Source organism: Capra hircus, chromosome 25, assembly GCF_001704415.2.
Source record: "Capra hircus breed San Clemente chromosome 25, ASM170441v1, whole genome shotgun sequence".
NCBI lineage: Eukaryota > Metazoa > Chordata > Mammalia > Artiodactyla > Bovidae > Capra > Capra hircus.
In genome coordinates this window covers 9,294,229-9,305,937 of record NC_030832.1, presented here as the reverse complement: position 1 = coordinate 9,305,937, position 11,709 = coordinate 9,294,229, and the positions used below count along the sequence as shown (strand labels likewise).

At 47.0% G+C, this 11,709-nt stretch overlaps 1 protein-coding gene across 1 annotated transcript in view; it reads left to right on the top strand.

Annotated features, from left to right (window-relative positions):
- Positions 2,869-11,709, top strand: part of TEKT5 (tektin 5) — a 48,186-nt gene continuing 39,345 nt past the window's right edge. Inside the window, exons 1-3 of the mRNA XM_018040100.1 lie at positions 2,869-3,523; positions 9,170-9,253; positions 10,101-10,171. Coding sequence (XP_017895589.1) covers positions 2,948-3,523; positions 9,170-9,253; positions 10,101-10,171 — 731 coding nt within the window. The 5' untranslated portion in view covers positions 2,869-2,947. The remainder of the gene's footprint in view (positions 3,524-9,169; positions 9,254-10,100; positions 10,172-11,709) is intronic.

Here is an 11,709-nt window from a genome sequence, read left to right as displayed (position 1 = left end):
AGTGTTAGTCTCTCAGTCTCGTCCGACTCTCTGAGACCCCATGGACTGTAGCTCGCCAGGCTCCTTGTCCATGAAATTCTCTAGCAAGAATACTAGAGTGGGTAGCCATTCCCTTCTCCAGGGGATCTTCCCGACTAGAGTTTGAACCCGTGTTTCCTGAACTGCAGGCAGATTTTTACTGTCTGAGCAACCAGGGAAGCCCATATAGATTCTTTTTTGAGATTCTTTTCCATTTTTAGATTTTTTTCCATTATGGATTATTATGAGATACTAAATATAGGGCTATACAGTAGGGCCTTGTTGTTTATATTTTTTCTTTATAGTCATGTATATCTGTTAATGCCAAATGCCTAATTTATCTTTCTCCACACCTTCTTTCCACTTTGATAACTATAAGTTTGTTTTCTATGAGTCTATTTCTATTTTGTAAATAATTTCATCTGTGTCATATTTTAGATTCTACATATAAGTGATATCATATGATATTTTCCATCCCAAAGGAAATCAGTCCTAAATATTCATTGGAAGGACTGATGCTGAAGCTGAAACTCCAATACTTTGGCCACCTGATGTGAAGAGCTGACTCATTTGAAAAGACTCTGATGCTGGGAAAGATTGAGGGCAGGAGGAGAAGGGGACAACAGAGGATGAGATGGTTGGATGGCATTACTGACTCAATGGACATGGGTTTGGGTGGACTCTGGGAGTTGGTGATGGATAGGGAGGCCTGGTGTGCTGCAGTTCACAGGGTCGAAAAGAGTCGGACATGACTGAGTGACTGAATTGAACTGAACTGAACTGATATGATATTTGTCTTTCTCTGACTCACTTCACTTGGTGTGATCATCTCTAGGTCCATCCATGTTGCTGCAAATGCTATTATTTCATTCTTTTTAATGGCTGAGTAATCTTCCATTATATATATGTATAATGTATATATATGTTTTTAGATATGTGATCACATTAATATTATTGCCATTAACATTTAGTGCTTTATAAATACCCTGAGTCTTTCTGGACTATTTCTTGGAATTCTTCAATATACAAACACTTCCTGGGTGGGATGTCCCATCTCTAATGATCCTGCAAGGTAAGCACTCTAGGTCCAGAGGGGGCCCAAAGCCCACCCTGTAAGATGGGAATCTCAAACTTTCTTACAGTCTCACTGTGGAAACGAAATAAATGAGTTTATGTAAAACCCTATGTATACAGAGGTGCTTAATACATTTCTCTCTGCCTTAGTCGTCTAGTACCCACTGCGTTTTTCAGTCCAGGTTTTAGGTGACTGGGGAGAAAGTCCACGTTAACTATCACACTCCACCAACAAGGACCATTTGAGGGCTGACTGTATTGTCTTTTTCATTTCAAAAGAGGGAAGAATAGAATCGGTAGAATAGGGTTATGTGTGTGTGTGCTAAGTCGCTTCAGTTGTGTCAGACTCTCTGCAGCCCCATGGACTGCAGCCAGCCAGGCTCCTCTGTCCATGGAATTTCCCAGGCAAGAATACTGGAGAGGGTTGCCATGCCCTCCTCCAGGGGATCTTCCCCACCCGGGGATTGAACCCACATCTCTTACATTTCCTGAACTGGCAGGGAGGTCCTTTACCACTGGCACCACCTGGGAAGCCCTCAAAAGGGAGAAGGGACCCCACAAATCAAGCACCCCTCTTGTTGAATACCTTGAGACTTTATTGCGGCTCCCACCAACCAGGGAGGGGAGGAAGTTTCTTGATGGAATAAAAGTATTGGTATAGAATGGAAGGTTGAATGCTTTTTCTGGAATAATGAAACCCTCAGCCTAGACTCCCATTCATCCATTTAGTCCTGTGTTGGGTGCTGTGAGTTAAAGGTGAAGCCAACCAGACATGGCAGAGCCCTGCCAATGAGCTCACAACCCCTCCCCCACCTCCTTATTAAGTTCAGGTTTGGTGAAGTATAATTTACATACAGTAAAAACCACTCTTTTTTGTTGCTCAGTTGCTCAGTTGTGTCTGACTCTTTGTGACCCCATGGACTGCAGACCCTAGGCTGTCCTTCACTATCTCCCAGAGTCTCTTCAAACTCATGTCTATTGAACCAACCATCTCATTCTCTGTTGTCCCTCTCTCCTCCTGCCTTCAATCTTTCCCAGCATCAGGGTCTTTTTCCAGTGAGTCAGTTTTTCGCATCAGGTGGCCAAAGTATTGGAGCTTCACCCTTTTTAGTGGGTGGTTCTATGGGTTTTGACAGATAGTTGCATAACCCCCATCACCATCAAGATATAGAACAGTGCTGTCATCATTCCCAAATTTTCTCCCGCCCCTTCTGGTCAATCTCCCTCTCACCGCCAGCCCCGTCGACCTGTCTTCTGTCCATATGGATCTACCTTTTCCAGAATGTCATGTAGATGGAATCATACAGGATGTGAGTCTAGCTGCTTCCACTGAGCTTAATCCTGCTCTTTTGTGTGCCAAGAGCTCATTCTGTTTTCTTACCCCTGAGTGGTATCCCATGATGTGCATGGGCCACTCTGGTGCCATCCTGGGGACAAAGAGAGAAGGGAAACAACTAGCCTTGACCGCCTTGACCCTGAGTTGATTGGATGTACTGGAGTGGACCACATTCTCCCATAGGCAGAGTTAAGTGTGGAAAGGCAGATTTGATTATTTATTGGAAATATACAAATGCCATCTCTTGCACCTCCAACTCTTGTAGACTGAAAAACTCATTCATGCTGTTGGTTGTCTTGTCTGTGTTTCGCTTGGGATGCCATGGCCCCAGCAGGGGGTAAGTGAGCCGTGGGGCGGGGGGTATGTGGCCCCAGGAGGGCATCACTCTCCCAGGCTTTATGACAACAGTGCCAGAGTCACAGAGGCCCTGCCCATCCCTAAGAGAAGCCCCTTCCCCTTCCTGTGGTGCCCTGGCCTCCCCAGGGTAGACTTTTGCCCTAGCGGGGCTGATGGGGGAAGATGGAGTTTCTTGGAACGACTCAGACTGCCACTTACTGTGGTCCCAAGAAACCCTGTGGTGGGAGCGCGCTGCCCCCAGTGCCGTCCAGCCCGACCATCCAGGAGTGCTACCAGCCCTACTATTTGCCAGGTTACCGCTACCTCAATGCTTGGAGACCCAGCCTCTTCTACAAGGTGGCCAATGCCCAGACCTGCCTGGACGAGGCGGCCACCTGCCGCAGTGCCCTGCGGCCGCCCACCATCCTGCCGGCAGGCCGCTCTGCTCTCTTCTGTCGCTACAGTCCCCAGGACTGGGACCGGTCCAACCGGCTGCAGTTATGTGGGGCCGAGGCCTCGCGGCTCTGGGCCGGCCGGATGACGGGCGACTCCATGCGGCTCATGCAGGACAAGGATCAGCTGACGCGCCAGATGCAGGAGGGGACCTGCCGGAACCTGGGCCAGAGGCTGTCAGACATCGGCTTCTGGAAGTCGGAGCTGAACTACGAGCTGGAGAGGCTTCTGAACGAGAACCACAGCTTGGATGCCATTAAGAGGCGGCTGGAGTGCGCGGCTGAGGAGCTGAGGTGTCCATTGCAGGTGAGCGTGGAGCAGGGAGGGGATCCTGGGGGTGCCTGGGATGTCAGCCCTGCGGTACAGTCCTACACACCCCTCTTGATTGAAGGTCAAGGTGACAGGCATCTTGTAGCTCTGTTTGAGCTGCATCACCACCTATCAGTTCAGTTCAGTCGCTCAGTCATGTCCAACTCTTGGTGACCCCATGGACTGCGGCATGCCAGGCCTCCCTGTCCAACATCAACTCCTGGAGTTTACTCAAACTCATGTCTACCGAGTCAGTGATGCCATCCAACTATCTCATCCTCTGTTGTCCCCTTCTCCTCCCGCCTTCAATCTTTCCCAGCATCAGGGTGGGAAACTCATTTTCCAATGAGTTAGTTCTTCACATCAGGTGGCCAAAGTATGGGAGTTTCAGCTTCAACATCAGTCCTTTCAATGAACATTCAGGACTGATTTCCCTTAGGATGGACTCGCTGGATCTCCTCACTGTCCAAGGGACTCTCAAGAATCTTTTCCAACACCACAGTTCAAAAACATCATTTCTTCGGTGCTCAGCTTTCTTTATAGTCAAACTCTCACATCCATACATGACTACTGGAAAAACCATAGCTTTGACTGGATGGACCTTTGTTGGCAAAGTAATGTTTCTGCTTTTTAATATGCTGTCTAGGTTGGTCATAGCTTTTCTTCCAAGGAGCAAGTGTCTTTTAATTTCAGGGCTGCAATCACCATCTGCAGTGATTTTGGAGCCCCCCAAAATAAAGTTGCTCACTGTTTCCCCATCTATTTAGTGATGGGACCAGATGCTGTGATCTTAGTTTTCTGAATGTTGAGTTTTAAGCCAACTTTTTCACTTTCCTCTTTCACTTTCATGAAGAGGCTCTTTAGTTCTTCTTTGCTTTCTGCCATAAGGATGGTGTCATCTGCATATCCAAGGTTATTGATATTTCTCCTGGCAATCTTGATTCCAGCTTGCGCTTCATCCAGCCCAGCATTTCTCATGATAGGTTAACTCATGATAAGTTAATTCTGCATATAAGTTAAATAAACAGGGTGACAATATACAGCCTTGACTTACTCCTTTTCCGATTTGGAACCAGTCTGTTGTTCCATGTCCAGTTCTAACTGTTACTATCTGACCTGCATACAGATTTCTCAGGAGGCAGGTCAGGTGGTCTGGTATTCCTATCTCTTTAAGATTTTTCCACAGTTTGTTGTGATCCACACAGTCAAAGGCTTTGTCATAGTCAATATTGCAGAAATAGATGTTTTTCTGGAACTTTCTTGCTTTTTTGATGATTCAGTGGATGTTGGTAATTTTGTCTCTGGTTCCTCTGCTTTTTCTAAGTCCAGCTTGAACATCTGGAAGTTCAAAGCCTAGCTTGGAGAATTTTGAGCATTACTTTAACTAGCATGTGAGATGAGTGCAATTGTGTGGTAGTTTGAGCATTCTTTGGCATTGCCTTTCTTAGGATCAGAATGAAAGTTGATCTTTTGCAGTCCTGTGGCCACTGCTGGGTTTTCCAAATTTGCTGGTATATTGAGTGCAGCACTTTCACAGCATCATCTTTTGAAATAAGATTTGAAATAGCTCAACTGGAATTCCATCACCTCCATTAGCTTTGTTCATAGTGATGTTGCCTAAGGCTCACTTGACTTCACATTCCAGGATGTCTGGCTCTAGGTGAGTGATCATACCATCGTGATTATCTGGGTCATGAAGATCTGTTTTGTACAGTTCTGTGTATTCTTGCCACCTCTTCTTCATATCTTCTGCTTCTGTTAAGTCCATACCATTTCTGTCCCTTATCGAGCCCATCTTTGCATGAAATGTTCCCTTGGTGTCTCTAATTTTCTTGAAGAGATCTCTAGTCTTTCCCATTCTGTTGTTTTCCTCTATTTCTTTGCATTGTTTGCTGAGGAAGGCTTATCTCTCCTTGCTGTTCTTTGGTACTCTGCATTCAAATGGGTGTATCTTTCCTTTTTTCCTCTGACTTTTGCTTCTCTTCTTTTCACAGCTATTTGTAAGGCCTCCTCAGACAACCATTTTGCCTTTTTGCATTTCTTTTTCTTGGGGATGGTCTTGATCCCTGCCTCCTATATAATGTCACGAACCTCCGTCCATAGTTCTTCAGGCACTCTGTCTGTCAGATCTAATCCCTTGAATCTATTTCTCACTTCCACTGTATAATCATAAGGGATTTGATTTAGGTCATACCTGAATGTTCTAGTGGTTTTCCCTACTTTCTTCAATTTAACTCTGAATTTGGCAATAAGGAGTTCATGGTCTGAGCCACAGTCAGCTCCTGGTCTTGTTTTTGCTGACTGTATAGAGCTTCTCCATCTTTGGCTGCAAAGAATATAATCAATCTGATTTTGGTATTGACCATCTGGTGATGTCCATGTGTAGAGTCTTCTCTTGTGTTGTTGGAAGAAGGCGTTTGCTATGACCAGTACATTCTCTTGGCAAACTCTATTAGCCTTTGCCCTGCTTCATTCTGTACTCCAAGGCCAAATTTGCTTGTTATTCCAGTTATTTTTTGACTTCCTATTTTTGCATTCCAGTCCCCTATAATGAAAAGGACATCTTTTTTAGGTGTTAGTTCTAGAAGGTCTTGTAGGTTTTCATAGATCTGTTCAACTTCAGCGTCTTCAGCATTACTGGTTGGGGCATAGACTTGGATTACTCTGATAGTGAATGGTTTGCCTTGGAAACGAACAGAGATCATTCTGTCATTTTTGAGACTGCATCCAAGTACTGCATTTCAGACTCGTTTGTTGACTATGATGGCTCCTCCATTTCTTCTTAGGGATTCTTGCCTGCAGTAGTAGATATAATGGTCATCTGAGTTAAATTCACCCATTCCAGTCCATTTTAGTTCTCTGAGTTTACTCCCCTGATTATCATCATCTATAGTCAGCTTTAAGTTAAATATATATATGTGTGTATATATATATATTTACATATGTATGTGTGAGTGTGTGTGCACTTAGTCACTCAGTCATGTCCAACTCTTTGCGACCCCATGGACTGCAGCCCGCCAGGCTCCTCTGTCCATGGGATTCTCCAGGCAAGAATACTGGAGTGGGTTACCATGCCCTCCTCCAAGGGATCTTCCCAACCCAGGGATCGAACCCAGCTCTCCCACATTGCAGGCGGATTCTTTACTGTCTGAGCCACCAGGGAAGCCTATGAGGACTGGAGTGGGAAGCCAATCCCTTCTCCAGGGGATCTTCCTGACCCAGGAATTGAACTGGGGTCTCCTGCATTGCAGGTGGATTCTTAACCACTAATCTATGAGGGAAGCCCATTTATACATGTGCATATATACATAATATATATTGTTGTGTATATATATTATGTATGCATACATATGTATATATATGCATATTATATACATATAAGTTATATATAACTTAGTTGACAGTAATCCCAGTGCAATCAGGCTTCCTCAGACTGAATGGAATTTCCTTTCTCCTGAGGTTACAGCAGAATCACAGGTGCTTCATAAAGACATCACAAGCACACACATATGCGATGGTTTTTAGAAGACATGTTTCAGTTAACTGCTTTATTTTTCTCCGGAGCCCTTAAGACCCTGCAACATACTAGACAATTTATGTTTTTTACTTATTTATAGTTTTGCTCCATGCACTAGAATATAGGCTCCTTAAGGGCAGAGATTTCAGCCCGCTTTTCCAGCAAGGACTGCTGTTCAGCTGCGAGGGACCAGTATGTCTATGAAAAGTGAAATGGAAGTGTTATGTCCCACTCTTTGCAACCCCATGGACTGCAGCATGGCAGACTTCCCTGTCCTTCACCATCTCCTGGAGTTTAGCCCATTTGCTAGAACTCTTATAGGCTCCCTGGCTGCAGAGGAGTCTGAGTAACTGAGAATTTGTCACTGGGTCCTGGCCTGGACATTTTGGGGGGAGGGACTGGCATTATCCATCTTGGGCTGTGGAAGATTATCGTGGCCACATGAGACAATGTCTTGCTGCTTCCTAGAGCACGTGAGGACACAGACATCCTGCCTGCCGACCTCCTGCATCTGCGTCTGCTCTTTGTGAGGCATGGGGACACCTGTAGGAGGGGCCCTGCCTCCAGATCGCTTGGAGACATGGAACAGGTTCTGACCACTATGGGGTGGTGGGGGTCCCAGCTGTTTCCCTACACCCGCAGGTTGCCCACCTGGAAGGACAGTGGGCAAGGACTGCTGCTCAGAGATCCAGGGCAGCATTCGAAATCCAGTGCTCCCCCCACTGCCTCCAGCCCTCCTCACTTGTCGAGTCTGTCTGGAAAGCACAGCTCTGCCTCATCATGTACGCCCCCCTGTGACAGCCACATGGGGGCACAGGGATTGGAGACATATCACTTCTATGCACTTGTTTCCAACTCCAAGCTGACCACCTCAGTCCAGCTGCTTCTCAGTGAACCGTGATGACAGCCTCCTTCCTGGCCTCCTGACTTCTGCTCCCTTCAAACCATTTTCCAGACAGTAGCCAGAGGGATGGTTTTAAACACTAAACTAGATCTCTGCACCTGCCCACTAAAACCCCCTCAATGGTTTCCTAATGCATCGGAGGGGTTAACATCCGAGTTTCTCATCACAGCCCCAGTGTGTCCTGTCTGCTGCGCCTCCTACCCCAGGGCCTTTGCACCTGCTGTCCCTGCTTCCTGGCACAGTGTCCCTATTCATTTCTGCTGCTTCTCATAATTCAGGTCATGGCCTGCCACCTCCTTAGGGAAGTCCTCCCTATCCACCCGGTCATCCCTTCCCCACCCGCTCACAGTCCCTTATTTTCATCCCAGCCCACATTACAGTCAGAAATGACTGAGTTCCTTTCTGTGTTCACATGTGTTTGTGTTCTTGCTCTTCTGTTTGAACTCCACATGAGCAAGGGCTGTCTGTTTAGTTCACTGAAGTGTCCCCAGTACCTTGATGGGCTGTGACACAGAGAGGAGGGGGCAGTCAATTCTCCTGGAATCAAGGGCTCCCCCTCCTTCCTGAGTTCCCAGACGCTTTTGCATCCCAAAGCCCGATGTCCTGCTATGCTCCCTGACCCCTTATCCTCCCACGCTCTTTGTGACATCACAAGCCTGTGGCCTGTGACCATTCTTCCTCAGGCTGCTGCTGCAGGAGCTGCTCTGAGCATCTGCTCCCCTGACTTCTATTCCGTTCTGCTCATGTCCCCATGACACTCTTAAGGGCCATGTGGCAGGGTTACCTGGGTCTCACTTGGCCTCAGCCACTTTCCAAAGCTCTCCCCTCATTTAGAGATCTCCAAAGAGGGGTTTTCACACATTCGTATTAATTGGTGATACTTACAGACAGTATTTTAAGTTCTTTATACTTGTCGAGCTGACTTAACCAGCATGACCTTCTCGAGGTGTGCACTAATTTTGCACGCGTGTACCATCTCAGCATCCCACAGCCCCCCCTCCTTTTGTATCCCACAGCCCCATCTCCCTCAGCATCTCGAAGCCCCCACTGATGGAGAAGGGGAGGTAGAAGCCCAGCCAAACACACAGTAATGGGGCCCCATGAAACATACAGGTTTCCCAGGAATGGAGCAGATCATGGCAAAGGTATAAGCGAGTCACTCCCACTCAGGGTCTACAAACAGCTGCAGGAAGAACACACGATTTTTCATCACTCCCTACAGGTGGCCCTGGAGTGTCTGTACCAGCGAGAGAAAAGAATCGGGATTGATTTGGTCCATGACAATGTGGAGAAAAATCTTATCCGGGTAAAGTGTTCCCTGGGTCTAGCCAGCTCCCTAAAGGAAGTGGAAGATCAACTGGTCAGAGAGGTTTCTGAGCTGCCTGTCAAGAACAGAAGCCGCACGTGTCCCCACCCCTGCCCCCCCACACACCATGCAAAGCCAGGACTCAGAAAGTGTGGCAGGGGTTAGGTTGCAATTTAGAAATAGTGAAAGATGAGGTCATTTGACCCTTAATCTTTTCATTTCCACAACGGGCATCATAATAGTGTGTGCTGTGGTGTTACTTCAGTCGTGTCTGACTCTTTGGGACCCCGTAGCCCACCAGGCTCCTCTGTCCATGGGATTCTCCAGGCAAGAATATTGGAGAGGGTTGCCATGCCCTCCTCCAGGGGATCTTCCTGACCCAGGAATCAAACCTGAGTCTCTTGCATCTCCTGCATTGGCAAGTGGGTTCTTTGCCACTAGCATCACCTATCATGATAGCAATTCCAATAAATACCGGCAGTATTAGGCAGTGTTTATTGAGTACCTATTACATGTCACACACTGTCACGTATCATTTTATACTCATTATTTAATTCAATGACAAGATGTTCTATGCATGGACCCGTGGCACATAGTAGGTGCTGCATTTTCCTTTATTCTGAAGGTATATAAAAGAAAGGACAGGAGGGATGTGGAACGGACAGCTTCCACAATCAACTCTCAGTTGCCTGGCCAGGGGCCATGCGCATTGAGGCTGGAAATGGACTCCACCCTGACATTTCACCCCATGGGATGGAGAGTGGGTAGTGAGCGGTGAGGGGTGGGGCGCTGGCCTGGGAGACAGGGTGCTGAGTTTCTGAGCTCTTTCTGACATCTCTCATTGCAGGAAGTAGATATGATAAAATGTTGCCAAGAACAGATGAGAAAACTAGCTCAAAGGATTGATATCCAGATGCGGTAAGAGCTGTTTTCTCTTCTTCCTCTTGGAGTTTTTGGTGTCCCAGGTTTCTAGGGGGCAAGGCGGATGGGTCCCCCATCTCCAGGTGGCTCTTTTGATCAGTGGTGTGTTGGTAAGAGTTTAACAATCAGCTCTCCCCAGGAAAAGAAAGAAATCCTGATTCGTCACGTTTGTCAGTTTCAGGGACGTAAATAGGATGCCACTGATTGGTTTTCATGAGTCAGCACATCACTGGTGGTTCTTGTTGGCAGTGAGTCCCTTGGCAAAAGAAATTAGGCTCCCTGAGGCTCCTCTTAGCCTGTGGCTTCCCCGTGTGAGTCGTGAACTTTGGGATACATCCAAGAGTGAGTGGCATTGGCCATCAAGGTGAGGGGCCTGGGAATCTCCAGAAGGGAGCTGATGGAGGCCTTGAGCCATCATTCTTTTGAGTCTTCAAAGGAATCAGCTTTTTGTTCTTGGAAGATTATGTACCTGGTATCATGACAAGCCAGGAACCACCGCCCCTGCCCGCCCTCCCCCCCCATAATTGAAGGGGAGGCTTGAGTTTTACAGGACTTGTGAGACTCATAGCTGAGCCCTTGGCACTCAGATCACCTGGAGGTAGCAGCCTGGCTCTTGAGCTGGGCACTTGCAGGGCAGGCTGTTCTACTGGTTTCTCCATTTTTCATTTAGATGGGCTGACAACCTTGCCAGGACTGCCCCTTCCTGCTGTGTAGGGCAAGTGGGCAGCCTGTGTGGGATGCTAAGGGGTCTGGGAGCTTGTACTTAGGTTCTGGGAGCTTGGTGCCCTGGTCTGCTGTGTCCCCAGAAACAGCAGTCACCCACACCTGATACACATAGTAGCTCTCTGACCCCGAGGCTGTAAAAAGGGGTGGCAGGGTTGGAGAGAATTGTCCAGGATAAAATGTCATCCAGGGCAATGTTGAAAAGCTACCTGCAGATCTAAGGGCTCAGTCAGGGACAGAGGAGTTGGAAAGACTCAGGGAGACCTCAGAGGTGGAGAAACGTCAAAATGAGATGCAAATACAGCAGTGAACTGAGGTGGCAGTTGAATGGATGAAAGAGTTGAATTCCATATTTGTGCCTCTGTCCTAATTCGTGGCAGTTCACCTACTGCTTGGACTAAATTTGCCCAATATTTGTCTATAAATTAACTAAATTTTAAAAAAGGCTTCAGTAGTTGTATTTAGAACAGGAAAGTTTTAACAAAGAGAATTCTTTGGGCAGCAAGTGTCTTTATTGCATTTTTCTTACCTTTATGTTTGTTGATGTTGTTGAGTTGCTACGTTGTATCTGACTCTTATGAGATCCCACTGGACTGTAGCCCACCAGACTCCTCTGTCCATGGAATTTCCCAGATAAGAATTCTGGAATGGGTTCATTGCCTTCTCCAGGGGATCTTCCTGACCCAGGGATCGAACCCGAGTCTCATACATGTCTTACATTGGCAGGAAGATTCTTTACCACAGAGTCACCTGGGAAGCCCTGCTCTTATGTTTATGATCGCCCTTTTTTTTTTTTTTCCAGCAAAGGAGCA